We start from the raw sequence: 26,131 nt of genomic DNA on the forward strand, positions 1-26,131 counted from the left end.
GCTAGCCCCCTCACGGCTAGCCACAACACCAATGCCAACCACGACTTCCGTATCGAATATCAACCACCATACACCCCTCGCGTTCCCGCGCCGGTCGGTCATCGAGCTGTCGCGTGAGCATCCGCCCATCCCAGCGACCAGTCCAACAAACAAACTCTCGCCACATCATGATCTGCAGTCCCTGGTGTGCGCTCGTCGTCGAGAGTCGCTGCTCTGGACCTTCTGCCTATTTAGTGCTGCTCCACTGATAACCGCCGGCACAGTCGCTGGTCTGATCGCCATGCGATGTCGCCAATGCCCCCAGCCGGAGGACCCGCAAAGGCCCATGTTTATTCTGGGCCAGCCCTGCGTTCAGACGCGCACCGTATCTGTGGATCTAGACGCACCTCTCAAGCGCGCTCTCGTTATCTATTCCAATTTCCTTGTCATTTCATCGCGTTTCTGTGCATTGCGTGCATATTCCGAAGATTCCGCCTATCGCGCGCTGACGATTTTTTGCTTGTTGAGCCGCACTTACTGATTTGCGCCATGGTGATGCACGGCGTCTCTGAGCTTGATCGCGCTCCCGGCACGGACTAGTGTCGACACCGTTCCTTACGCTAGCGTGCTGCATACCAGCCATGTGCTACTAACAACAACACTTCACCGCTTCGCTCTCCCTAGTTATGTGCGACTCCAGAGTGCCTCACCAAGTCTCACCGGCCGGGTGAGTAGTTCGCCGTGGATATCAATATCATCATCTTGTCAGCCTCGTAGGCAGCAGCAATCACGAAAGAGGGTGTCAGACTGGCATGAGATATCATGACAGAGTCGGGAGATTCGATCAACCGCAAATTGACTCCACCTGCCCTAAGTAACAGGACTCGAAAATATGTACACAAACATGCGGTACGACAAGTACTAGAATAAAGGAGATCTATCTAACACAAACGCCGGGGCCCAGGAGTACAAAGAAAACAACCATCGTCTTTCCAAACGCTGCGTAACCAACACGAGTTCGTCTCACGAATCAGTTCATCTGATCTCGGTCTGCTGTCAAGCTCGTCAGAGACATGCCTCCGCATCCCGTAACACCTTGATGCGACTGCGCTCCGGGGTCTGCTTTTCCTCATGCTCTCTCTTTTGTCCAACCATCCTCTTCCAGAAACCCTGCACCTTCTTTGCCCTCCATCTTCCCCATCGACTCTTCTCGTCCTTCTCCATACCCTCCCATCTTCTCACAGCAAGCCACTGATAAAAGTTGATCTTCATCGTCATACGCTGCTGGCCCATGCTTAGCACACTGGCGATGGATGCCTTTCGATCCATCAATTCCTCCAGCGCATGCTGAACCGACTCCTTTCGCCCTGGGCTAGTACTGATTGCCTCCTGAATCGATGATTTTTGTCGCGTCTTGACATCCATCTGTCGCGGAGCAGGTGGCGTGCGTGGATACATGAACCGCGGCGACAACGGAGACATTGGCAAGAGAAAGCTTCTTGCCGTAGGTGAAGATAACTTTGCGAATGTCACTGTAGGTGGGCGTTGGTGTGCGACTGAACAAGAACGTTGGCGACACTGGCGACATCGCGCCTATCCCAAATGTTGAACTCATCGGCGACACCGTGAAACCTGGCGACATGGAGTAATCAAACATCGATAATGGCGATGCAGGGAGCAGCGGCGATGCGATGCTGAACAGCGGCTCCGATGGCAGAGGCAGAAGAAACTGGTTGACGGGTGATGATGGAGCCGTAGACGAGAGGGGCGAAGGAGTCTCTGGGAGCCAGTATGATAGTGCTGGAACAGGAGGTGTCCCTGCGATGTCCGGAAGCGATGATGTTGATGTCGTGCCTGGAAGTGGGAATCCCTGCGCGACGAGGAGTGGCCGGGGCGAGGAGCGCGCCATGCTGGTGTAGAGATGGCAAGGGCACCACTGCAAGCAGGTCGGGGCTTCATGTTGCACACGAATTTGAGTTTGGTAGATGGATATATGTGTGTATATTGAAGTTGTATGATGCTGATATTGAATGCAGACGCTGAAGCGGCTTATTATAATACCCAATTATCGAATCTTCAAATTGACCTTTTGGGTCTCACACACAGCCTCCACTACATCCCGAAGCTCTCAGACTGATGCATGCGGCAAGCAAGAGATTACATCGGAACCTCAGCCGTACTTCTCTATCGCGGACTGCATGCATGTGTGTGCTCAGTGTCTGGGCGAGGACGCGTACACACCTGGTCAAGTCAGCACAAAGAAAGTATAGCACGGCGACTACAAGGCTATATTTCACGAAATCAATATTTTCCCCCTGCCCCACGTGGCGGCCATGTGTCTGTGAGCCGTCGGTGCGTGGAACTGTTGCACGTGGATGTGAGACAGGAGGAAGACCAAGCTCACCCAAGACTCAAAATGCTCGCCGTACGTCTGAGACATGCAAGATCGGGAAACTTGTTGGAAGGATATGCTTTGTAAGTCGACGATGGGTACATGGCTCAAAAGCTTGCAGCTGAATTGCACAAGCTTGGTGGATACACGCTCAAGCATCCTGCATTCAGTGAAGCACTTGTGTCAACAACAACAATTCCTCAACCTATCCTCCCAAATGCTTCAATCCCACCATCCCCCTCTTTCCTCTAAGAATTATCCCCACTCCTAACCTGCAGATAATTCCCCGCCACTGGCCCCTTCAGCCCCGCATCCTTCCCAAACGCCACCCAATCGATCCCAAACCGGCTCGACACCGCCTGCTTATGCGCCGCCGGCACCGCAAACCCCGCCGGCTGCTCGTGCAGCACAAGCACATAGCGATGCGTCGCCGGCGTGCCCGCGGGCGGCGCGGGCCCGAAGTAGCTCGATGGCCCTGTGGCGCTGGTTTTGAGCACCGTTGTGCCGTTTAGGAGGCTAGTGGTGGGCGAGAAGTCGGTGAGTAGTGGCGTGCAGGACAGTTGTCGGGCGCGAATTGGAGGAGCCGTCGATGTCTGGGGGATGTGTTAGGTGATATAAGGGGGGTAAGGGGGGGTAAGGGGACACACCGATCATGGCGGAGGAGGTATTTTCCAGTTCACGGGTGGTGTTTGTCAGGCCGATTGTTGGGGCTTTTTGTGTGACTGGGTCGGGGTGTTAGATTGAGGTTTGGTATGTGAGGAGGGAGAGAGGGAATGTACGGGATTTCTTGACGATGAGACCAGGGCTGATGTATTGTGTGCCATAGTATACGTCGAGCGTGATGTTGGTGCTGGGTGTGAAGCCAGTAGGTGTTTGCGCGAGGGCAGGGGTTGCGAGGATGGAGGAGATGAGGGTGGTGAACTTCATGTTTGTGGACTTGAATATGCTTAGAGATGTTATTCACAAAAGTTAGGTTGCAGCACGAACTACGTATAAGATCAGTTGAATCTGTCAGAGTGCTGGCCTGGGTCCCACATGATCATGAGGTCGATTCTTTTTTCAGCATGCGAGTATGCTCTAAAAGGTAGTGACGCCAAGAATCGCAACGACGCTTAGATATTGCTTCTATTAAGGTGATGCAGGCTGAAAGAGAGAGCACTTTGACACCCTGGTCTCCCCACAATGCAGGGGTGTATCATCTTCGGCATCTCTGGACGAATTGTGCCAAGAGCAAATCACTACAGAATGAATTGAATGCGACCTACATTCGGTAGTTGGCATATTGCACGAAAGGGCACTGGGCACTGTTCAAGTGTTGGTGTCAAGTGGAGTGAAAGAGGAGTATATTACGACATTGTGTCTTCTGGAGCATTTGCCTTGAGCGTATTTTGTAGTAGTCGCACTATAAATTGTAGTGCGCTCGCTACACATTTTGCAAGTGGCTTAAGCAGTATCTACATTCAGCACCTGACCGTTCTCGGTCATCTGAACCTTCGCGCGCTTAGTCGATTCCTTGCGTGGGTTGGGGGCTTCGAAAATCTCCTTCAAGTCCTCAAGAGTCTTGCCAGCTGTCTCGACGAAGAAACTGTGATACGAGTTAGTAAGAAGGTCAAATCACCGGCATCGTATCCAGATCAACTTACAAGTAGATGGTGACAAGCTCGACGCAAATCCAACCGATGTAGACAATGTATAGTTTCCAGCCAATTGCCTCCATACCGACAGAGATTCCGTAGGTATTGACGACCATGGCCACGTTCAGGAAGAGGAAGTTCAGACCAGAACCCTTTGCACGTGTGCGGTTCTCCAAGCACTCCACCGAGTAAAGCGTCTGTAGTGGCGTCCAGCCCCAGGCGAAGAAAATACCGAAGAGGTAGATCGACACGATAACACCGTACGAGAGGTTGTTCGAGGGCGTTGCGGTGGCAGTGAAAGCGGTGAGAAAGATGTAGGCGATGAGTCCTCCAAGGAGACCTCCCATCAACATCTTGCGACGACCAAGCTTGTCGAGGAGTGTGGCTCCGTAGACGGCTGCAATCATGGAGAAGATGGGGTTGATCGCGTTGATGAGAAGCTGCTTATTCGGGTCGAGAATACCGGCTTGTTTGACCATGATTGGCATGAAGTAAGACACCACATTGTTGCCACTCCATTGTCCGAAGAACGCCATCGCGATGACCATGGCCAATCGATATCTGGCAGCCCTGGTGTTGACAAGCTCGCTGAAGTCCCACCATGGGTTCTCGTCGCGTGATTGAGCAAAGTCGTCAGTAATTTGTTGCAATTGAAGCTGGACAAGAGGCGAGTTGGCATCTCCCTCGCCGTGATACTTGGCCATGATAGCAATGGCTTCTTCGCGACGGTCATGCGCAAGCACTGTGTTGATTTAGACAAATCTCACATGAAGACAATCAGTTATTACTTACACCAACGAGGGGTTTCTGGGAAGAACATTACGCATGCCATGACAATGCCTGGAAGAATGCATTGAACAAGAGTGGGAAGGCGCCATGCCCAGGATGATTCGGACATGTGAAGGTTGGTGCCATACGTAGTCCAGCCAGCAAGAATGTTGCCTGTCGACACAAGTAAGCCAAATTGTCGGTGAATGCCGATACTGGAATCTCTCACCTAGCCACCAGAAGTTGTTGTACATGCCGGCCATGGTTCCACGGTATGCTGGATGTGCAAGCTCAACAGTGTAGGCTGGACCTGCTGCAGAAGCGATCGAAGCACCGAAACCCAAGATGAAGCGGCCTCCGATGAACTGACCCATGCCATGTGCCGATGTTTGGATAGCGGTTCCAACAAGAACCAGCGCACAACCAACGAAAATACAGATACGACGACCGTAACCATCGGCGAGAAGTCCACAGACTGAGATTATTGTTAGATGAGACCGAAATAGTGGGAGACGTGACGGAGCTTACATGGGAAAGCAGCAATTTGACCAAGATTGTAAATGATGAAGATGATACCGGCAGACGAGCCTTCGCCAGTCAGGCCAAATGTGTTCTGGTAGGACTTCATAGCGTTGATGGCGCCCATGAGGGAGGAATCGAATCCGTTCAGGGTTGAGACGAGATAACCAATTCCCATGATCCCGTAAAGTTGAATCATGCTTCGCGAAAACAGCCTGGGCTTCTGTGCTTCAAGAGCAGCAGCTGAACGGCATCAGTATATCATTCCAGGTCAGCAGTATGCTCGAGAAAACTCACCAAGAGCGACAGATGCAACATTGGCCTCAACGACATGTGCGGACTTGTGGACCTCATCGTCGTGGTTGCTGACCTGATGCGTAACAGCACCCATGTTCTCCTTGTTTTCTGCCATCCTGTCTCAACAGACGAAGTAACGAAAAGATGAAGAAATATTCAGACCCAAGGAAATGGGTCAACGAAGTAGTCAGTGACGATCCCACGATTTCCGGGGTAGTGGATTCGCTTTATACTAGCAGACATTTTACAGGCTTCTCCGCAACACACACGGCCGTAGACAGGTCTGGTCTCGCTCCGAGGTAGATTACCTGATGCTGCCGCCCAGTTGCCCGTTTCTGCTTCCTCAGGAACACCCTCGCCTAGCCACCCCGCGTGCCAAGCGCCCAGAGTGTGCTTGATGCAGGGTAGCCAGCGCATCGTGTCGAGGGTCAGAAGAACGTCTATGGGGCAACATAAAAGCTTGGGAACGCCTTGCACGGGAAATGAGCGGATGTAATTCTGGAATAAGCGCGGCAGCGGATGCAAGTCCAAGAACACACAAGTTTCTGCAAACCCTTTCCAAGCACGCGGCGAAGAACTGAATCGAATAGCACGATGCTCGGTCCTACTCCGAGTCGTGGTGAAGTCTGGAGTAGGCTACGGAGGTACTTCCCTGTTGGTTCATGGGTGTGGAGATGAAAGCCTGGAGAAGTCCGGAGCAAAACGTGCTTCTAGGGTGCGGTCTCTGCCGGTCTTCACCGATATAGGTAAGAACGAAACCTCTTGCAGTAGTAGAACCGCTGATCGGATGACCCTCCACATCGCGGCGTAATTAGCCCGATGCGAGCCTGCAACACCCAAGAAACTCCGGGATTCCCGTGTTTTTGCCAGCCGACAACGTGATCGAGCATCACGCCGTTGTCTTGGCCTGCACATTCGGGTGGCTTCCCCATTTGGGTCATGCCACCACATGCATTGCCATGCAACACAAATGTATCGAAGTGGAGATGTAGGTACTTTATCAACGGCTAACAAACGTCGCGATGCCACCACTCTCTACACACCATCAAAATGGCTTCAGGTACCTACCCCGCTGCAAAGCCAGACTGGAACAATCTCGACATCCTCCACGAGAATACCTTAGCACCCCGCGCATACTTCCATAACTACACATCGGAAGCGGATGCCTTGACATACGATGTAACCAAATCGAAGATTCATAACCTGTCCGGAACATGGAAGTTTGAGCATGCATACTCGCCCTTTGAGGCTCCCGAAGGCTTTGAAGCGCCATCCTTTGACACTTCGAAATGGAGCGATATTGCCGTACCAGGCATGTGGCAGTTGCAAGGATTTGGTAAAGGACCCCAATATACGAATGTCCAGTACCAAATCCCAGTGGACCCGCCCAATGTCTCATTCACTGAGAACGAGACTGGTTCATACGTGAAGAAGTTCAAGATCCCACAAGAGTTGCAGTCAGGCCAGATTCGCTTGCGATTCGAAGGTGTCGACGCAGCGTTCCATGTCTGGGTGAATGGTAAAGAGGTGGGTTACTCTCAGGGGTCCAGGAACCCAGACGAATTCGACATCACTAGTCTGGTTGATCTCAATGGTGAGAACGTACTCGCTGTAAGGGTCTACCAGCTGTGTGATGGTACATACATTGAAGACCAGGATCAATGGTGGCTCAGCGGAATGTGAGTATGCATGTTGTGGCATTCAACAATTACTGATGTGATCAGCTTCCGAGACGTGCTCTTGATTGGCTTCCCAAAGGAGAGCCGCATTGACAATGTCTTTGCCCAGACACTGCTCGACAGCTCCTACACAGATGCTGATCTCAAGGTTAAAGTCAGTGCCATCGGATCCGGCAAGGTCACCGTCAAAGTTCTAGATGCACAAAAGAAGATTGTTGCAACTGCTGATGCAGAGGTCAACAACGGCGGTTCAACCGACTTTAGCATCCCAGTCAAGAACCCCTTGAAGTGGACTGCAGAATCACCCAATCTCTACCATCTTGTTGTATCACTTGGCTCTGAGCAGTTCGTCACTCAGCGTATCGGCTTCCGCCAGGTCGAGATGAAAGATGGTCTGATCAAAGTCAACGGAAAGAGAATCGTCTTCCGCGGCGTCAACCGTCACGAACATCACCCCAAGCATGGCCGGACCGTTCCACTTGAGTTCTTGAAGCAGGACCTTCTGACCATGAAGCGCCACAACATCAATGCTATCCGCACATCTCACCAGCTCAATGATCCTCGACTCTACGATCTGGCCGACGAGATGGGTTTCTGGGTCATGGACGAGGCGGACTTGGAATGTCACGGCTTCGAGACTATTGCTGATCTGGCGCTTACGCCTGCTGAGCAAAAGTTGCCCTTCCGCGAACGCCAGCTCCTGACAAGAGAAAAGGCGGCAGAGTGGACTACCGACAACCCCGACTGGACCAAGGCTTATGTAGACCGCGCCGAGCATCTGGTCAAGCGTGATCAGCTCCATCCTTCCATTATATCGTGGAGCTTGGGTAATGAAGCCTTCTATGGACGGAACTTCAAGGCGATGTACGATCATATCAAAGCGTACGACAACAGCAGACCCATACACTATGAAGCAGACATCTACGCCGAGACCATGGACATGTACTCCAGGATGTATCCACCAATCAATGAGATCATTGAGTTTGGAAAAGACAAGACCAAGACTAAGCCTCTCGTGCTTTGCGAGTTTGTTCACGCCATGGGTAACGGCCCAGGAAACATCAAAGAGTATGTCGATGCTTTCTACGAGTACCCTACTCTACAGGGTGGTTTCGCCTGGGAATGGGCGAACCACGGCCTTGTAACCAAGGATAAGCAGACAGGCGAGGAATTTATGGCATATGGCGGTGACTTCGGCGAGGAGGTTCATGACTCCACTTTCGTTATGGACGGTCTTGTCAACTCAGACCACACTCCCAATGCTGGATTGGTGGAGTACAAGAAGGCTATTGAGCCCGTGCAGCTTCTGGAATCTAGCAAGACAAAGGCAAAGTTTATCAACAGATATGACATCATCACTCTGGATCACCTGGTCTGCCAGTACACGGTTGCGTCTGAGGCTGGTGGCGAGGGTAAGTCTGGTGTGCTTGATATCCCGTCTGGTATCGCACCAGGACAGACTTTCGAAGTTGAACTTCCCCAGATCTCCGACTTGGTCGGAGAAGCGCTTCTCAGCATTACGTTCGGCCTGAAAGAGGCTACCCCATACCTGGAGAAGGGATTCGAAGTTGGCACGGCTCAGATCCCCATTACTGCGACCGCACCCGTACAGCTTCCTGCAAAATCAGATGGAAAGCTTGAGGTCGCTACGAGCCGGAATTTGTTGGAGATTACAAGCCAAAAGTCGACCTGGAAATTCAACACTCTCCACGGCACCCTCACGTCCTGGCGTCAAGCCTCCACCGAGCTCATCACCAAGGCGCCAGAATTCGACATCTTCCGCGCAGAAACCGACAACGACGCCCCGCAAGACGGCTGGGAATGGAAGGAGAAGTGCCTCCATCTCGCCAAACCATCGACCCGCAAGGTCGAGTGGTCGCAACCAGACGCCAACACCTTGAAGGTCGTCGTGAACCAGCGCCTCGCTCCACCGACACTATCATGGTCTATCGACACCATTCTGACATACACATTCCGCTCGAACGGCAGCGTTTCCATCGCCGTCAATGGCACACCCCGAGGCGCGAACCTGCCCCGCACACTCCCGCGCATCGGCCTCGTCATGTCGCTCCCCCAGCAATTCCAACGCGTCGACTGGTTCGGCCGCGGCCCCGGCGAATCCTATCGTGACTCCAAGTTCTCCCAGCCCGTGGGCAAGTACACCGCCCAAACCATTGACGAGCTCTGGGTCGACTACGAAGTCCCGCAGGAAAGCGCCAACCGCACAGACACGCGCTGGGTCTCCGTATCCAACGGCAAGGACGCATTGCTGCTTGCGCAGTTTGTCAAGGGTGAGGAGAGGAAGTTGTTTGATTTCCAGGTGAGCCATTATAGGATGCGGGATGTTGCTGAAGCGGGACATCCGCATGAGTTGAGGCGCAAGAAGAGGGAGGAGGTATTGCTAAGATTGGATGCGGAACATCATGGTTTGGGCAGTGGGAGTTGTGGACCGAGGACGCTGGATGAGTATGCGTTGTTGACAGGGCCGTTTGATTTTGAAGTGTTGTTGCAGACGAAGTAGAGAGTGCAGTTCGGCGCTGAAGCGTTAGACCAAACTTCGAATTGGGAGTAGAGAATGCTAACAGACATTGAGTCTTTGCGTTGTTCGGCTTCACGCATGTTTCCCATGTCCCGTCAGCTGCGAGTAACGAGTGATTGGCCTACTGCGCATTCAGCCAGATTGAAAGTGCGAGTTACCCCTGGTGCCTGCATGTACACTTTCGTTCACAGTTCCTTAATACTTCCAAAGAGCTACGCATTGCATTCTTTGATGAGTAGACACGCGTCGTGAGGAGTCTGCTTCCAAGCAGGCGGATCCACTCGTGTCGATATCACTACCATGGTGTACAATGTCGAGGATGGAGATGAACAGGCAAATGCCGAATGTGCCGTCTGCGTGCCATAGGAGATTGATCGTCCAAGAAGTTGCCGAAGTGGCGGACGGTACCCGAGGACCTGCATCAATACAGATACTACAGTTGATTATTGCATGTTGAGCTGATTGCATTCCCGCTCGCTCGGATTTTCCAGCCCGGAGACGTACCAGGACGGCACATGAGAGCTGCGGTATTAATCGAAAGTTGGCATACTTCACGTATATGCAACGCTGAATGGCATATGAGTTCGCCTTTGACGTCGAGGTGTATAAATGGGCAGCCTCCACTAGACAGAACATCGCACCAACATCGCGCAGCCTGTTTCAACAGTACCACACACATTGAAATCAAGCATGAAGTCCCTGATCACCATCGTTGCTGCACTGTGCAGCGTAGCCTCAGCATGGCCACTCATGCCCTGGAGCATACTAGCTCCGCCAGCAACCGGCACCCAATTCTACCAGCTTCAAGCTAAATCGTTCGAATCCCCGTATCCCCTTATCTCAGCCCAATCCTGACATGGCCCGACAGAGCAACCACCGCCCTCAATAACCAATGGGTCACTCTCCCCGCCGGCTCAACCAGCTACGGCCTCGCAACAGCCCAGACTGCAGCGACCAAGTTCTTCGTGCAAAAATTCAACGCGACGAATACTTGGGCGTTTCACAACGCTGATGACACGCGCCAACTCGCGCTGCGCGGCGCGGATGGCGTGTTGCTGTACTTGGTTGACGTGACGAACCCTAATTCAGGCAATATCCCGGGCGGGCAGTTGATGGAGTGGGCGACGTTTACCATGGACAGCAATGTCCTGAGTGTTAGTGATGGAAGTACGTTGAAGAGTAGGACGTTTGTGGGGGTCAGGGGAACGGGGACCACGTATACTCTTGCGCTGTATGATGGTGAGTTTTGATGACTGTGAGTGGGGGAGGTGGTGCTGACGATAGACAGGAGTTAGTAATACGACGCAGACAATTAGTCCGCTGACGCTGAATATAGTGAGGAGTGGGAGTGGATGAGTGGTGGCGGACGAGGATGCGGACTATCAAAGGGTTGTTAGGGGCATACATGCAGGCATGATAAAGGGAACAGAATCCAAACTGTGTTGGTGTATCGCTCATGCTATAGCTAATCATCTTGCGTCGTAAAGCCGCCCATTGACAAAGTTCATCCAAGGCTGCAACACCCCCAAGCGCCGAGAACGCCGTAACTACTTCGTCGCAGAGCCTAAAAGTCGTTGTCTGCATCCATATCCTCATCTCCCGCTTCGATGAACACCAGTCGTGACCCCTCGCCTGTCGTTTGCCAGACCTGGTCAAAGTTAGCATCGTGGTTTGCTGGAATATCCTTGTATGAAAACTTACATCAAGCATGGCATACTCATCAATGGCCTGCTCAAACTGATCCGCAGTGAAGCCCTTGGCCAACACTCGCTCCCTGACCCTTCGGAGATCCATCTCGCCACGCGTGCCGTCGCCGACAGCAGCAGCTCCGCTAGCCTCCATCGACTTGATGAGGTGATAAATCTTACTACTGGGCGTGTAATCATCCCGGCGGTTGTCGTCGGCGTACAGACTGGCTTTGCTTACTTCCGTGAGGCGTAGAGCCTCGTCAACGTCTTCTGAAATGACCTCGTCTGCGAATCGTAGACGAGCCAGAGCTTGCGCCAGACGAAGGACACCGAGCAGGGTACGAGGTGATGTGTGGGTGAAGGCCTTCTTGGAACCCTCATCGCGCTTCTGCTGTTGGCGCATGCGTACGTATGCGCCCACCATGTAGTCAGACACTTCCTTCGGAACATTTGGTCGGTATGATCGCGCACGAGCAACCCATTGTCGAACTTCAGCGGGACTGAACACGATGCCTCCCTGGACTTCAGGATGCTTGTTGTGCATATGGACGTGCGTAACGTGGCGTGCCAATTCTTCGTCAGAGTCTCGCGCAGGGGTATCAAGAATAAGGAAAAGTACGTCGAAACGCGACAAGAGCGCAGCAGGAAGGTTGATATTCTCCACGGGGGAGATGCGGGGGTTGTAGCGACCATACAACGGATTGGCAGCGGCAAGGATCGATGTGCGGGCGTTGAGAGTGGTAGTGATACCGGCTTTGCTGATCGAGATAGTCTGCTGCTCCATGACTTCGTGGATGGCGGTTCGGTCGCTGTCGTCCATCTTGTCGAACTCATCAATACAGCACATACCATTGTCGGCCAGGACGAGAGCGCCGCCTTCGAGGACCATCTCATCTGTGACGGGATCGCGCATCACAGCCGCGGTGAGACCGACACCACTGCTACCACGACCGGTGGTATAGACACCACGAGGAGCAACCTTGGTGATGTACTTGAGCAATTGGGATTTGGCCACACCAGGGTCTCCCATCAAGCATACATTGATGTCACCACGGATACGCATACCGTCCTTGACTTCTTTTGTGACGCCACCAATAAGCTGGAGAAGCAACGCCTTCTTTACATCAACGTGACCGAAGATCTCGGGCGCGATGGATCGCGACAAGTATTCATACAGTTGGCCAGTCCTTTCGAGCTCGTTCATCCTCTTCAGGGTTGGTTGAGCGAGGACGATATCATCATATGCCTTCTTGTGTTGCATGACATGTTGCGCCTCGAGGTAGGTATCTGTGAGTAGACCGGCACGGATGGCCTTGAAGCCAGTGTATGGGGTTGGGAGGAAGATACCCGCCACATCTACGACATCTCCGGGGTTGATCTGGCGTACAAGTGCACCGTGGCAATGGATGGTAAGCTGTCTAGGAATGTGTCCAACGGGTACCTGATCAGCCATCTCTTGAATCTTGACCTCCTGGAAAGGAAGGAACTTGGATGCACGGGTGGATAAGAACATCTGACCCTTGGTCTTGTTGTTCTTGCATTCTTCTGATGGGCACTCCTGAAGTGGTGTAAATGCTTTCGTTGTCACGGGCTGGAAGACTTCGCTTCCGCAGCGGTCGCAGGAGTAGGCATTGACCTGTACAGCAGGCTTGACGTCTGACACCCGCGTTGCGATACCGCGGACTGTGATTAGGTGGCCGAGATGCTCTCCTCGCACATTCCGAACGGCAAGCGCCTTCATGGCTGCTTGGCTGCTAGCGCCAGACGGTATTCTGGGCTTGAAGTTGAGCGTGTATCGTCGTGTCAGTGCCGCGGGGAAGAGCGATTCTGGGGCAGCATCTGCGGTGTCGTCAACACCCTGGAGCTCCTGCATCCTCTCATTGCGCTTGGAACGCTGGGTCATGATGACATCCAGGACATCGTCTTTGAAGCTATTGCAGGTTAGCACGGTGGTGGCATCATTCAGGCCGGCTGGCGTACTTCAGCTCCTTGGTTGGTGGCGGTAAGCACTTGTCGACTGCTCGGGAGAAGACTTCGAGGTAGTGGTGGGCGTTGCGCTCGATCGATTCAATCAGCTTGTAGTTGTGCTCGCCGTCTGAGGCAGTCCTCTCGTACTGCTTCCCATCAGCCCCTCCCACTCAGTATGCGCAGCTCCTACTCACGGCTTCCACGTCGTTCAGGTCTATGACAATCTCGTCGCGCTCGCGGTTTGACACTTCCTGTAACTGGTTCATGTACTTTGTTTTCGACTGGCCGTTGCGCGCCCTGTTTGGCGCAGGATCGTCTTCGTCGTCCATCATGTCGTACTCTTCGTCGGCGCCATTGCCGTTAAGATTGAGCCCCTGTAATTGATCGGCGGCTTCGGTGGACGAGGACTTGAAATTCTTGAGGAAGTCGACGAAGGCAGCTGTGCGCTGTTAGCTGGGCCCTGGCATGTGCATGCGACGCTGTATACACACCCTCCTGCTCCTCGTAGTTGACGGGTGCCGTCGTGGTAAGGAGCGCCATTGTCGCTCGCTATGCAATTTCTAGAAGGCGATTCGTATACGTAGAGATCGCCTGGTGGTGATGCAGCGGGGAGGGGGGTTGCGGTAGCGAATTTGAGATGGGGCTGGCTGGTTCGCGTTGCAGCGCGTCGAGCGCGTTTCCCTGCCAATTGACGATTGGCTGCCGGCGACGGCTGTTCTGCCACCGCCTTCAATGCGACGGGCGCCGACGACCTCGGCTGCGTAGGGGAGCTTCAGCATCTCGACCAAAAGTATGCCGTGATTGTGACCTTCAATTCACTCCTCTCACATCGCCATGCCGCCGAAGAAGCCTGCGGGCAATCTTGTCCAGGCCGAGGTCGCATTGAAGCAGACACTCAAGAATTGTCTTGTCAATCTTCCCTCCACGCTCGTGTCGGTGCTCGTGAATGCCAATGCTGTAGGTGTTTTTGATGAAGCAATGTGATGAGATGCTAACGCCATCGACAGGTCGCCCAGAATGTCGTCGTCGAGCTCTCCTATCGCCAGCCTCCCCCACCTGGCGCCTCGGAATCCAGAAACGCCTCCCCGTCCAAGTCAGTGTTCGTGGGATGGACAGGCATGCAGAGCCAGCGTAGACTTGCGTCTGTAGTCGGTCCGGGTGGGCTGAGAGGCAACGTAGCTACGAACCAGCAGGATATTCCCGCTGTAGAGGTTGATGCTACTTTTGCGCGCCTCATTGGGCTCACTGAAGGTCAGAAGGTGGGCATCTTGCTGCACCTCGACCCTCCACAGGCGCATACCATCAACATCGAGCCTCTGACCCCGGTGGACTGGGAGATGATAGAGCTGCATGCACAGTTTCTAGAATTGAACTTCTTGTCCCAGATACGCGCGCTTCCCAACCCTCAAGCTCAGGCACCACATCCGTTGACACTCCACCTCTCCCCTACCACCACCGCGAACATCACAGTAACATCCATCGCACCCGCACCGCCAACGACATCGCCCTTTGTGAAGATATCTCCGGATGCTGAGGTCATTGTTGCACCCAAGACACGTCAGAAGGAGCGCAGTTCGACTAGAGAAAGTAGAAGCGTGGGAGCTGCTTCGAGAAAGAGCGGAAAGAGTGTCGCTAGTACAGTCAGACGACGTAGCGGCCGCGACGACAATGCTAGCAAGGGTGCCGTCTTCCTGCGAGGCGTGGACCGCAGTGTTGCTCAAGAGTGGTTCGATGAGGAGGAAGATGCGGATGCCCAAGGCCTCAAGGTCTGGGTAGACAAGGACGTCCTGCTCACCAAAGCGCTCCGTGGAGTGACATGGGTATCGGTAGCCGTCATCAAGCCTGCAGGACTCCAAGAGCCGGTGGATATGTCACAAGAACAAGAGCAAGAAAAGCCGGCCGGTCGAGTAATCGCGCGCATCGCAAATTGGGAAGACGCACCCGACAGCCGCCATGTCGCCCTCTCAACAGACCTTTGCCAAGTGTTGGGCTTCGAGGGCTTTGTAGGTGGACTTGTCCGAATTGAGGGTGCGCCAGCCCAGACCGCAAAGCCATCAGCCATCAAGCCAACAGGGTCGAAAGAGTCAAGGGAGCCGGTCGTGAAGACAATCAAGATTGTTCCCTTTTCTACCAATGCGTCGCAAGGCAATGCTTCGTTGAGATTTGGTGGATGAATCCAAGCAAGAGCAGGAGGACGCTATTCAAAAGATTAAAGTCACATACGGCAAGAAGAATGGCCTTCTCGATGGACCAGTCACAGATGGCATGGTTCTTCCGCCCGTCGAAGATTCTGAATTAGGATGGCAAGGAGGCCTTGTACGGTTCGATCCTCCACAGTCGGCAGTCGGCGCATCGTGGGTATTGTTCCCAGAAAGGAAACCACCCATCGAGCTCGCTCAAGAGATACCGACTCCCTCTACGTGGGCTAGGGGTTGGAAGCAAGGTGAACCTTTACAGGCCATCTCACCGAATCTTGTTGGTATCGACCCTCTCATCCAGCAGCTCCGATCGCACCTCACACACAACTCTTCTGTCCTTCTGACCGGTGGTCTCGGCGCAGGCAAGTCGCAATGCGCGCAGCTCCTTGCCCACCAACTGCGGACCGAGTACCTCTTCAACGTCATATATTTCCCATGCAGCAAGCTTGTCACCGACGAGACAAGAGTAGCAACGATCAAGGAGACACTAAACCGCTTGTTCGCGTCCGCATCCTGGGGAGCCCGATCGGGCGGTAATGCTGTTGTAGTTCTGGACGACTTGGACAAGCTGTGTCCTGTTGAGACTGAGCTGCAAGTTGGTAATGAGAATGGACGAAGTCGTCATGTCAGCGAATGCCTTATCTCTATTGTCCGACAATACTGCTCGATAGACTCGGGTGTAGTACTGTTGGCAACGGCACAAGGCAAAGAATCACTTAACAACGTGATTGTCGGTGGCCACATCGTGCGAGAGATTGTAAGCTTAAAGGCGCCTAACAAGGATGGACGACGAAAAGTACTTGAAATGCTGGCACACAAGGACGCCAAACCTCAATCAGCACTACCCGAAGAACCGAACGGACACGCATTTCCATCCTCGCCCACAAACAGTCGACCGAGTACTTCACATCGCAGCATCCCAGATAATGGCAGCATACAAGAAGACGAGCCAGAAGGATTTGGTTTCGTCGTAGAGTCCACAATTGATTTCTTGGACCTTGCTGGACAGACAGACGGCTACATGCCAGGCGATCTTGTCCTCCTGACATCTCGGGCTCGCAACGAAGCACTCATTCGCTCAATCACATCCTCTTCAAACACAGTATCACTCACTCGCGACGACTACACTTCGGCGCTGAAAGGCTTCACACCAGCGTCCTTACGGAACGTCACATTGCAGTCCTCAACAACAAAGTGGGACTCCATTGGCGGTTTACACTCCACCCGTCAAACCCTCTTAGAGACGTTGCAATACCCCACAACATACGCGCCCATCTTTGCTCAATGCCCACTTCGTCTTCGATCCGGTCTCCTGCTATATGGGTACCCGGGTTGTGGTAAGACACTCCTCGCCTCTGCTGTTGCCGGCGAATGCGGTCTCAACTTCATTTCCGTCAAAGGCCCCGAGATCCTCAACAAGTACATCGGTGCCTCAGAAAAGAGTGTCCGAGACCTCTTCGAGCGCGCAGAAGCTGCTCGACCATGTGTCCTTTTCTTCGACGAGTTCGACTCGATTGCACCAAAGCGAGGGCACGATAGTACTGGTGTCACAGATCGTGTGGTCAACCAGCTCTTGACACAAATGGACGGTGCAGAAGGACTCAGCGGCGTCTACGTCCTCGCCGCCACCTCGCGACCCGATCTCATCGACCCTGCCTTGCTCCGCCCAGGTCGTCTAGACAAGAGTCTCCTCTGCGACATGCCCGGCCTCGAAGAACGCATCGACATCCTGCGCGCCGTCACCCTCAAACTCAACCTCGCCCCCTCCCTCCTCACGTCCGACACCTCCGGCTCGAACCTCCGCGAAATCGCCCGCCGCACAGAAGGCTACTCCGGCGCCGACCTGCAAGCCGTCGTATACAACGCACAACTCGAAGCAATCCACGACGTCCTGGGCGACGCAGATCTGACCGCCGATTCCAGCGCGAAGAAATCCGACTCCAAAGATAAAGACAAAACCATCCCTGAATTCATGCACTTCCGCTACGGCGACGATCCCTCATCCCTCGACCCCGCCACACCCATCCCCTCCGCCCAACTCACCGAGCGCGCCATGATCGCGCAGAAAATCGCCGCTCTGCAAACACTCCGCCGTAAGCAGAAGGCCCTGCAGCGCCCGTCGTCCAGCCACAATGACAAAGACGAAGTTGACAAGGACGACGATGGCGAGCGCAAGGACCCGCAGATCCAGTGGAAGCACATTGATAGTTCGCTGGGTACGACGCGCAGCAGTATTAGTGCGCAGGAGCGGGTGCGGTTGATGAGGATTTATCGCGAGTTTGTGGATGGGCGGGATGGGGATTTGCCGAGTGGGCAGGGGGGGAGTGAGATTGGGGGGAGGAGTAGTTTGATGTAGGGCGGTTAGAAGATGGGGAAGGGGTTGTGCTGGGTATATTTTATTATGGGGAAGATGGGTGTACACGAAAGTGAGGTGGAGGAAGATGGATGTTTGTGGTATCATAGCATTTATACATTCTCATCCCAAGACATGTCTCCACAAGACATTGGCCCTCATAGCTACCTCTCATATCCTCGCTGTAGGATCCTACTCTTCTTGTCCCCCCCTCTCTTTCTCCCTCATCCCCGTCTTTATTTCGATACCGCACCCTTAACCTCCTCTGCCACACCCTTGACCTTATCTCCAGCCTCCTTCAACTTCTCCCCCGCCTCCTTGCCCCCGAAATTCCAGTAGTTCAAGATACCTGTACCCTTGCACCAGCTGCGAGCTGAAATTAATCGCATGGCACCCGAAGAGCAGGTAGTTGGCGGGTGTGACGGCGAGCGCGTATCGCATGAAGGTGCCGGAGTACAGCGTCAGGGCGCCAGTCATGCGGCCTGAGATACTGCGAATTTGTCAGTACGAGGAAGGAGAGAGAGGGGGGGGGGGGGGGGGCGGGGAAAGGGTGGGAGAAGTTACATTTCCGGGTCTTTAGACATGTCTGCGATAGCGGCGATGGGGATGCCGAAGTTTGAAGCTGGGCCCCAGAAATCTTTTACACAAGTCAGCGACTACATCTCCTCTCTATCTCTCTCTCTCTCTCTTGTCCCAATCCTTCGCAATCCAATTGTGTCCGCCTCTTCCTCTTCCTCTTCCCCCATCCGACGCTGACAAACATCCCCGGGTAAAAACGTACGAGTCGAGCAGAAGTAGTCCGAGTACTTGTTTGAGCGGATCTTCGCGTTGAGGGCTTTGATCGCGGCGGCCATGGTGGGCGCGGGAATTGGCGTGTTTCGTGGAAGAAGCGCAGTGACGAGGCCGTGGGAAGAGAGTAAGCTGTGGTCGTGCTTTCGTGGTGTTGGAGCTGGTTCGGTGCCAAGGAAAATCGGGGTCGGAACGGTTTGCGACAACGGCGGGAGGGTCACGTGGGTTTTGTAAGATGCGATTACGGGGTGGCTATTGGTTGGATTGTGTGGATGCATTGAGCTTGTATGCTGCCTTTACTTGATGAGCCTGTTTGTATCGCAGGCAACAAAGTAAAGGCTGCAGGTCTTCTAAGAAGTTCAAATTCTTCAACGGCCTTGGTCTTCACGGCGTATAGCTTCAAGAAGGCCGATACATATACGAGTGCAAAACAGCAGTGAGCATTTATCTCATGGCATTGCAAGGTTGGTAAAGCATTTTTCCAGTTCCTCCTTATCGATCTCAAGGGTATTGCGCAATTCAAGTTGCCGTAAATCTCCTTCGAACCAAAGACTTGAGCCGTGTAACCATCATTCCTCAAAGCTCCAGCCCTCCGACCCGTGTGAAACTGATGAGACTGTACTTATCTAATGTCTACGTCTCAAAAGACGTGGCCATTTTCTCACACAATCGCGTTCCGGGCTGGCACAATTGGCTCTGCTGGTGTAGTACCGACTGACGTTCCTGGTATGCTTTTGATGTTGCGAGCTCTCTCCAGACGACCTTCCCGCTCTTATCGCCCACCAAAGCCAGGAGGAGGTCCACCGCGGCCAGGGAAACCAGGAGGTCCACCGAAGCCTGGAGGTCCTGCGAAACCTGGAGGGCCACCGGCAGGAGGGAAACCGGCTGCATAGTGTTAGCGTGCTTCATCTGGAACCCAGAGACTTTTGAACATACGAGGTCCGCCTCCAGGTGGTCCGCCACGACCTGGGAAACCAGGTGGGCCACCAAAGCCAGGTGGGCCACCGGGAAATCCTCCACCGAATCCAGGACCAGGACCTGCGACGCCAGGCGCGGGTCCAGTCAGGCCAACTGGTAGACCACGTCCGGCCGGTCGCGCGACACCAGGACCAGCGGCTAGAGTCGCAGCAGTTGCGGTGCCACTAGGCTGCGCTCCAAGCCTCGCGGCAGGGTCTGCGGGCGGCGGCCCATCGACAGATAGTGAGATGACATGCGCACCGCGGATGATGGTGAGGCCGATCGCGCGTCGCTCCTCAGTCTCGGTGACGCTCTGGGTTGCGCCAGGCGCGGCCTTTCCTCGTCGTCGAGTGCGGCGGAACTCCTCTGTGTCGGCAAGGACCAGGTTCATGTGCTTCTAGACATTAGCATCTTCTCAGTAGTGATTTCATGCGACACTGACCTTGTCGAACGCGAGCATCTGTCCAACCATCTGCCTACCATCTTGAAGTGTTACCTTCATGCGGTAGTTGATCTGCAATTGTGAGTGCGGTGCGACTGTGAGCAGAAGATGGGGCGCTTACGAGATTTTGCTACACCATCGGGCGTCAGTCAGTTCTACACGCGTCTTTTCTCAGGTCAAGGACTTGAGCTGCTGGGCAGATTTACTTACCATCTTGCCCTGTCTGTTTGCAGCTCCAGACATCGTGATAGTGGCGCGTCCGAAGACGACTTAGGATTCAAAAATTGGTGTGTTGAAGGTACAGGAAGACAAAGTCCCGTGTTCAGCAAGTGGTGGGGTGTATTGCGGAGCTATCGGTGGTCTTGACGATGTTCGAAAGCTTTCGCAGGCCGCGAGCTAGGGTCGCTGCACGTGACGCGCTCGCTAAACTGGCGGGCCCGCCCACGGCTTCTCGACTAGCCAAAATTATTCGCGACCTCCATCTTCAGCGGTCGACACACCACCTGCCTACTAACATCAGCAGCAATCACAATGGTACGCAGCAATACCGCCAATTCACTCGCAATGCCAGTACTAATGCGCACCGCAGTCCGACTCCAAGGCCTCCAACCCCATGCGGGAGCTCCGCATCCAGAAGCTCGTCCTCAACATCTCTGTTGGCGAGTCTGGTGATCGTCTCACCCGTGCTGCGAAGGTGCTCGAACAGCTGAGCGGTCAAACTCCCGTCTACTCCAAGGCCCGCTACACCGTCCGTACTTTCGGTATCAGGAGGAACGAGAAGATCGCCGTCCACGTCACCGTCCGTGGCCCCAAGGCCGAGGAGATCCTCGAGCGTGGTCTCAAGGTCAAGGAGTACGAGCTCCGCAAGCGCAACTTCAGCGAGTCTGGCAACTTCGGTTTCGGTATCTCCGAGCACATCGACTTGGGCATCAAGTACGACCCTAGCATTGGGTATGTGGACTGTGAACTTGGATGAGCAGGCAGTGGCTAACAGGAGCAGTATCTACGGCATGGACTTCTACGTCTGCATGACCCGCCCCGGTGAGCGTGTCGCCAAGCGCAGGCGGTGCAAGAGCAGAATCGGCGCCTCCCACCGCGTCAACCAGGCCGAGACCGTCAAGTGGTACAAGAACCGATTCGAGGGCATTGTCCGATAAGCGCATCGCATGTCGGTGAAGAGGGAACGAATTGAAGATTCTGCACGACTACCAGCATTTCCAGGTTTCGGCGGGTATGGTCCTACGGAGTCCTGGGTGTACTTAACAAAAGAGCAAGCATTGAACTTGCGGCCTATCAATGGAGCTTGACCTGTCTCTGACGAGCGGGTCTTATCACATACATCAATGGAGGCTTCACTCGGGTGAACTTGCCGACTCAACCATTGAGTGATCAACTTGCTCGTTGCTGCCTGCTCGTGATGTGTTTGCTTGTGATGCTGTGATGGGCTTTTAGTAGTCGTCCTCATACTGACCACACGTCTCGTGCCGAGACGTCCAGCTTGTAGCGGATTCAGATCCACTGACCTCTAACTTGGAATTGTCTGCCCCTTATACTTTTGATTGCTCTATGAGCATTGATCCATATGATCATAATGGCTTACTGTCATGAGCCTTACCTCGATCTCTTTTCTGTCTATCACAGCGAAGCTGTTGTAGTATTCACTACTGGTGAACGAGCAATGTTCATGGCTGCCAACGGTACATCTCTCACAGCGCACCTTAGGAAAGTCCATAGCTTCTCCAAGCTTCGAAATGCGGTGTGCCCTAGAAAATTCAAGCCTGGTCTCGCATCATCGATGCAAGGAAGACAATCTAGAATATCTTCACTCGAATCGTAATCAATCCTTAGCAGCACTTTCCACCATACCTCTACCAATATCACCAACGTCTCCATCTCCAAATCCATCTTTCCATACATGTTCCATTCTGCAAAGTGCTCTACTTTGATCGCACAACTCCACCACCCATATATGAAGCGGTGAGCTCCGTACCACCACACGCCCATCTGAATTAAGTCACACGTGCATGTACCACCACCCACCATCGACCCACATGTACGCCATGACCCAACATCCGGCCCGAAACGCGTGACGTCCTCCCTTACTCTTGGGATGGGGTGTGACCACGCGTTCACGCGCCCGTGGCAGCGGCTAGCGAGAGTGGGCGGCTCGCTGGGTTCCAGGGTCGATCGCATGATGATGACGCGATGAATGAGTGTGACGGGTTGTGGGCGAGACGCTGGAGAAAGCGTTGAATGGTTGAAGGATATCGAGGACTGAGTATCGTGGGTAAGCAAGACAGACATGTTGGAGAAAGAACCACGATTTTTAGCAGAAGAGAGAATATGTGTAAAGTGTAATCTTTTGTGTGTCTTTGTCTTATGATAGGTATCTGCCATCTCAATCTTTATCACATCTGCATCCGTATGCGTATCCAAACAACACACCCCAGGCAATCCATTCTCGTCAAAAAATAGTGAGAGACGTGTGTGTCAAGGTATCTCAAGGAAAATCAACCAAACACCCGTAAGCGATCGGAACGAAAGCACAGCCCAAAGGCCAGCTTCTCAAACAACAATAGGAAAAATGTACAAGTTTCTGTGCACCCAAGGAATCCCAGATCCAACAAAAGAAGAAGAGAAAGAACAACGACGCTAATGCAACAAATAACGATACAACAAGATCATCCACTCTCTAGCGGCCGGTCACGTTGGGACCAAAGTCAAAGCCCGCCGGTTGCTGTTGCGGCGGCGGGTATGACGGTGAAGCCAGAGGCGTGTACGCGCCCGGGATGGGTACCGAGGCGTATTGTTGCTCGCCCGGAGCGGCGTTGACGTGGTCGTTGTGTCGTTCCTGGAAGCCAGGGGAGACAGGCGGGAGAGGGGGAGATGCAGTGCCCATTCGCGCGGGGGCATCGAAGCCGTCCTGTCCAAGCTTGGGTGTAGCACCAGTGACTTTGATGGGAGGAGCGCCGAGGGTGAAGGGCTGGGGTTGCACGATCTCGCGGACAGAGGCGTATTGCACTTTGTCGCTCTCGCCAGCTTCCGCGGCAGAGTGCGCGTCAGTGTGCATGGGGTGGCCTGGGGGTGGGCGCCAGCCGCCGGAGCGAGGGGAGAGTGGTCCGAAGCCGGGTGTGTTGGGAGCGGATTGCGAGCGGAGCTGGGCGAGGTAGAGATCTGAGCGGGCGCGGTCGCGCATAGCCATGGACTTCCTGAGCTTGCGCTTGGACCAGAAGCGGTAGAAGACGATGCCGTAGATGATGACACAGAGGAGCTCGACAACGACTTCAATGATGCAGCAGACAAGTGCCCAGTTCTGGTAGATTGTTAATTTGTGTTTAGAGAGTGCGGTGTTGGGAAGAACATACCTGAAGACGGCAGACGAGCGCATAGGAGATATCATCCTCAAAGAGATGTCGTCGCTTGTTATCCACGCAAGACCAGCCCCACATGTCCTTGTTGTTGTTATTCGCTTTACTCTGGTTGAGGATCGCGGCTCCAACGGCCCACATGATAATGCTGAAGACGAAGAACCCGACGGCGAAGACAGTGTAGTAGGCAGCTACTTTCTCGGCTCGGTTGTGACCGCCTCTAAAGTAGGCAACCATGACGACAATTGACATGACGAGTGAGACACAGGCGATAGACAGGATAACGACTTGAGGCCAGATCTTCGTGTTTTCGGCCCATGGTGGAAGGTTGTTTCGTGGTGCGAGAGTCTTTGTGGCGTTGAAGATAGCGAAGGCAGTTGCGACCATGGAGAGGACGATCAGACTGCAAGCAAAGTTGATGCCACGCAAGAATATCTTTGCTATTCTTACCCGGACCTTGATTTTCTGCTTATTGTTAGACCCATGCTGACAGACATACTGCTGTCTAAACTTACCAAGTCTTTTGCTTGCTCCTTCTCGGTGAAGGCCTCATGCTTCTCGAGCTTCTGCTCTTCCCTGAAGGTAGGACTCAGGATGCTCGCAGCGCCTGGTGTCCGTGGTGGTGCACCAGGCGACTTCATTGCACTCTTGAGCGCACCCTGAGTGCGGGGCGTTGGTGGAGGAAGATATCTTCGGTCGGTTTCTTCCATCTCGACGGCTGATACGTAGGATAGACCTACGTCGGAAACTTGAGGCTGAGGTTTGTAGTGGTTGGTGGGGTAGTCGAAGGGTGTCTTCGGTCCGTCAACAGGTGAGTAGACTGAAGTAGCTTCGGCGAAGCGTGCTGTGCGAGGAGTCTTGTTGGTGTCGGAGTCGTCGGTATTCCGTCTTTCAATCGTAACTGTGAGATTCTTCTTATTGTTGGTTGCCATTCTACAACTTTCCGAGAGTCACACCAAGGCACGAAGCTCTCATCAAGCGGGGGCAGTGAAGGAGATGGGGAATGCTGTGAGGATGGCGACTATAATCCAGACCAGCTTAGACCAGTCGATGAAGGTGCAGATGCAGGATGACAGAAGGCAAAAGACACACGAAGTATTACAATAAGAGACCTGCTGGAGAGAAGAAAGGAGCAGAGGCAATGGAGCGAAGCGCCAGCCTTTTGTCTCCGGGCGCTTCGAGGGCGGCGAGCGCGAGGATTGGATAGAGCCGAGCACGGTCGAGAGTGGAGAGAGATGGGATGGGAAAGCGGGCGGGTACTTACAACGTTCTAAATGTATGGCGCCAAAGGCTGGCAGCTTGCACCACTGCAGGTTCCCGTCTGATAGGCTAACGGGGGAGACGAGGTAGTGGAATGGCGCGCAGTGGGAGGAGGGGAGTAATAGGCCCAGAAATAGACGCCCGGGAGAAGTCGATAAACGATTTGCAAACGAAGCGCATCCAGACCAAGAAAGTGCAGCGCGAAGAGCTTGGTAATGTGTAATCTGACAAGGTGTGCTTATCCCGGCCGTCAGCGTGCGTGTAAGATGGCCTAGGCGAGCGTAATATAGCTCCAAGCTCGTGGTCGCACGTCTGTCTCTCGTGCGCCTCGCAGTACAAAGGTGCCTCAAGAGAGAGGAAGAGCCAGCAGACGGGTACATCGTTACTCCTCGTACGCCTCGGAAGCGGAGCTCTGCCCAGACTGCGGGCGCTCTAATGCTTGGACAGAGGCTTTGAACGACACCCAATTGCTGCGAGCTGTTTGACGCCTGCAAAACGCGACATGGTCGTTGAGGGTGGTGAGTGGTTGGGGATTACAGGGACTGTGCATAAAACCCAGGCGGGCTAGTCGATTTAAGCTACGGGAAGCGCCCATCCCATCTAGTCCCAGCCAATCGCAGCGGGTAGCTGCCGTGAGACGCTGAGGAAGGCGCCTCCCGGCCCACACCAGTCATTAGGCCAGCGTGAAGTCGAGTCCCAACCAAGACAGCACAGAATGCGTCTTCGAGTCCGCTGTCTCAGAGTATCGCCGTGTCGAGCCTCCCTCGCAGAAACGATAAGAGTCTCCGCTTGCCCGCGCGAGAAAATTCATCGCCTCCATCAGCCGCACTGTATGGATTAATCTGCACGTCTCGTCGCTGGTCAGCTTGGTCAGTGCCGGCATGTGACTGATCTGCATGTCTGCATGCCATGCGAAAGCAACTAATCGCGAATCACAGCCCAGCATCTGCACGCTAATTTGCCACACAAGCATACATTTAACTTGATTTAAAGTCGGGCACGCTAGCCATGTCAGGCCAAATCCGTTTCGTTTCCATGCACGGTTATTTTTGGTGTCTTTTGCTGCATCGTGGGGTGACACGAGCGACGTGCTGACGATCCGTCACGAACAGGCAACATGGGTGCGACACCTTCGACAGTCGTCCACGTTGTCAGTAACATGTAGTGATGTATGCGCTTTTTCAACGCTCACCTATGGCTGATTTGGCCGCATGCTCACTCCCACGCCATGCGCAATGGGACGGCCCTTCCGTCGCTGCTGGCAATGAACATGGCCCGGCGAACATAAGGCGCAGCCAAAC

The 26,131-nt window shown here is 53.8% G+C and overlaps 12 protein-coding genes across 12 annotated transcripts; 4 read left to right on the forward strand and 8 right to left on the reverse strand.

Moving 5' to 3' along the window:
- Positions 1 to 1,044: 1,044 nt before the first annotated feature.
- SNOG_03547 (hypothetical protein) lies at positions 1,045 to 1,888 on the reverse strand (the record flags this gene model as incomplete). The annotated part of the gene is made up of 2 exons (XM_001794053.1): positions 1,045 to 1,404; positions 1,436 to 1,888. The coding sequence occupies 2 exons, from the start codon at positions 1,886 to 1,888 to the stop codon at positions 1,045 to 1,047; spliced, it is 813 nt and encodes a 270-aa protein (XP_001794105.1).
- A 731-nt stretch (positions 1,889 to 2,619) lies between these two features.
- Positions 2,620 to 3,298, reverse strand: SNOG_03548 (hypothetical protein; the record flags this gene model as incomplete). Its single annotated transcript, XM_001794054.1, has 3 exons — positions 2,620 to 2,964; positions 3,017 to 3,093; positions 3,151 to 3,298. The coding sequence occupies 3 exons, from the start codon at positions 3,296 to 3,298 to the stop codon at positions 2,620 to 2,622; spliced, it is 570 nt and encodes a 189-aa protein (XP_001794106.1).
- Positions 3,299 to 3,814: 516 nt separating this feature from the next.
- On the reverse strand, positions 3,815 to 5,704 carry SNOG_03549 (hypothetical protein; the record flags this gene model as incomplete). The annotated part of the gene is made up of 6 exons (XM_001794055.1): positions 3,815 to 3,956; positions 4,015 to 4,747; positions 4,798 to 4,947; positions 5,003 to 5,248; positions 5,302 to 5,535; positions 5,590 to 5,704. 6 exons carry the CDS (start codon positions 5,702 to 5,704, stop codon positions 3,815 to 3,817), a joined length of 1,620 nt encoding a protein of 539 aa, XP_001794107.1.
- A 935-nt stretch (positions 5,705 to 6,639) lies between these two features.
- Positions 6,640 to 9,734, forward strand: SNOG_03550 (hypothetical protein; the record flags this gene model as incomplete). Its single annotated transcript, XM_001794056.1, has 3 exons — positions 6,640 to 7,268; positions 7,314 to 9,588; positions 9,705 to 9,734. 3 exons carry the CDS (start codon positions 6,640 to 6,642, stop codon positions 9,732 to 9,734), a joined length of 2,934 nt encoding a protein of 977 aa, XP_001794108.1.
- A 763-nt stretch (positions 9,735 to 10,497) lies between these two features.
- SNOG_03551 (hypothetical protein) lies at positions 10,498 to 11,163 on the forward strand (the record flags this gene model as incomplete). Its single annotated transcript, XM_001794057.1, has 3 exons — positions 10,498 to 10,634; positions 10,676 to 11,046; positions 11,096 to 11,163. The coding sequence occupies 3 exons, from the start codon at positions 10,498 to 10,500 to the stop codon at positions 11,161 to 11,163; spliced, it is 576 nt and encodes a 191-aa protein (XP_001794109.1).
- Positions 11,164 to 11,284: 121 nt separating this feature from the next.
- On the reverse strand, positions 11,285 to 14,242 carry SNOG_03552 (hypothetical protein; the record flags this gene model as incomplete). Its single annotated transcript, XM_001794058.1, has 5 exons — positions 11,285 to 11,455; positions 11,509 to 13,426; positions 13,476 to 13,609; positions 13,658 to 13,909; positions 14,048 to 14,242. The coding sequence occupies 5 exons, from the start codon at positions 14,240 to 14,242 to the stop codon at positions 11,372 to 11,374; spliced, it is 2,583 nt and encodes an 860-aa protein (XP_001794110.1). The 3' UTR covers positions 11,285 to 11,371.
- A 55-nt stretch (positions 14,243 to 14,297) lies between these two features.
- SNOG_03553 (hypothetical protein) lies at positions 14,298 to 18,017 on the forward strand (the record flags this gene model as incomplete). Its single annotated transcript, XM_001794059.1, is given in 3 exon segments — positions 14,298 to 14,420; positions 14,471 to 15,629; positions 15,649 to 18,017. The coding sequence occupies 3 exon segments, from the start codon at positions 14,298 to 14,300 to the stop codon at positions 18,015 to 18,017; spliced, it is 3,651 nt and encodes a 1,216-aa protein (XP_001794111.1).
- Positions 18,018 to 18,250: 233 nt separating this feature from the next.
- Positions 18,251 to 18,868, reverse strand: SNOG_03554 (hypothetical protein; the record flags this gene model as incomplete). The annotated part of the gene is made up of 4 exons (XM_001794060.1): positions 18,251 to 18,380; positions 18,409 to 18,504; positions 18,579 to 18,651; positions 18,796 to 18,868. 4 exons carry the CDS (start codon positions 18,866 to 18,868, stop codon positions 18,251 to 18,253), a joined length of 372 nt encoding a protein of 123 aa, XP_001794112.1.
- Positions 18,869 to 19,215: 347 nt separating this feature from the next.
- SNOG_03555 (hypothetical protein) lies at positions 19,216 to 20,545 on the reverse strand. Its single transcript, XM_001794061.1, has 4 exons — positions 20,401 to 20,545; positions 20,203 to 20,274; positions 19,740 to 20,154; positions 19,216 to 19,688 (listed from the first exon to the last, which is right to left on the reverse strand). The coding sequence occupies exons 1-4, from the start codon at positions 20,443 to 20,445 to the stop codon at positions 19,576 to 19,578; spliced, it is 645 nt and encodes a 214-aa protein (XP_001794113.1). The 5' UTR covers positions 20,446 to 20,545; the 3' UTR covers positions 19,216 to 19,575.
- Positions 20,546 to 20,703: 158 nt separating this feature from the next.
- On the forward strand, positions 20,704 to 21,580 carry SNOG_03556 (hypothetical protein). Its single transcript, XM_001794062.1, has 3 exons — positions 20,704 to 20,736; positions 20,792 to 21,153; positions 21,203 to 21,580. Exons 1-3 carry the CDS (start codon positions 20,734 to 20,736, stop codon positions 21,357 to 21,359), a joined length of 522 nt encoding a protein of 173 aa, XP_001794114.1. The 5' UTR covers positions 20,704 to 20,733; the 3' UTR covers positions 21,360 to 21,580.
- Positions 21,581 to 21,920: 340 nt separating this feature from the next.
- Positions 21,921 to 22,506, reverse strand: SNOG_03557 (hypothetical protein; the record flags this gene model as incomplete). Its single annotated transcript, XM_001794063.1, has 3 exons — positions 21,921 to 21,965; positions 22,069 to 22,206; positions 22,306 to 22,506. 3 exons carry the CDS (start codon positions 22,504 to 22,506, stop codon positions 21,921 to 21,923), a joined length of 384 nt encoding a protein of 127 aa, XP_001794115.1.
- Positions 22,507 to 22,576: 70 nt separating this feature from the next.
- SNOG_03558 (hypothetical protein) lies at positions 22,577 to 24,667 on the reverse strand. Its single transcript, XM_001794064.1, has 3 exons — positions 24,086 to 24,667; positions 23,568 to 24,035; positions 22,577 to 23,515 (listed from the first exon to the last, which is right to left on the reverse strand). The coding sequence occupies exons 1-3, from the start codon at positions 24,500 to 24,502 to the stop codon at positions 22,895 to 22,897; spliced, it is 1,506 nt and encodes a 501-aa protein (XP_001794116.1). The 5' UTR covers positions 24,503 to 24,667; the 3' UTR covers positions 22,577 to 22,894.
- Between the last annotated feature and the right edge of the window lie 1,464 nt (positions 24,668 to 26,131).

This window comes from Parastagonospora nodorum (genome assembly GCF_000146915.1).
Source record: "Parastagonospora nodorum SN15 chromosome Unknown scaffold_5, whole genome shotgun sequence".
Classification (NCBI taxonomy): Eukaryota; Fungi; Ascomycota; class Dothideomycetes; order Pleosporales; family Phaeosphaeriaceae; genus Parastagonospora; species Parastagonospora nodorum.

Coding starts and splice junctions, on each gene's coding strand:
- SNOG_03556 (XM_001794062.1), top strand. Junction 21,154..21,202: donor AAGTACGACCCTAGCATTGG/GTATGTGGACTG, acceptor TAACAGGAGCAG/TATCTACGGCATGGACTTCT.
- SNOG_03555 (XM_001794061.1), bottom strand. CDS start 20,445: ATGTCTGGAGCTGCAAACAGACAGGGCAAGATGGTAAGTAAATCT. Junction 20,275..20,400: donor GCAAGATGGTAAGTAAATCT/GCCCAGCAGCTC, acceptor TCACAATTGCAG/ATCAACTACCGCATGAAGGT. Junction 19,689..19,739: donor ACCACCTGGAGGCGGACCTC/GTATGTTCAAAA, acceptor AACACTATGCAG/CCGGTTTCCCTCCTGCCGGT.
- SNOG_03558 (XM_001794064.1), bottom strand. CDS start 24,502: ATGGCAACCAACAATAAGAAGAATCTCACAGTTACGATTGAAAGACGG. Junction 24,036..24,085: donor AGGAGCAAGCAAAAGACTTG/GTAAGTTTAGAC, acceptor AACAATAAGCAG/AAAATCAAGGTCCGGGTAAG. Junction 23,516..23,567: donor CGCTCGTCTGCCGTCTTCAG/GTATGTTCTTCC, acceptor ACAATCTACCAG/AACTGGGCACTTGTCTGCTG.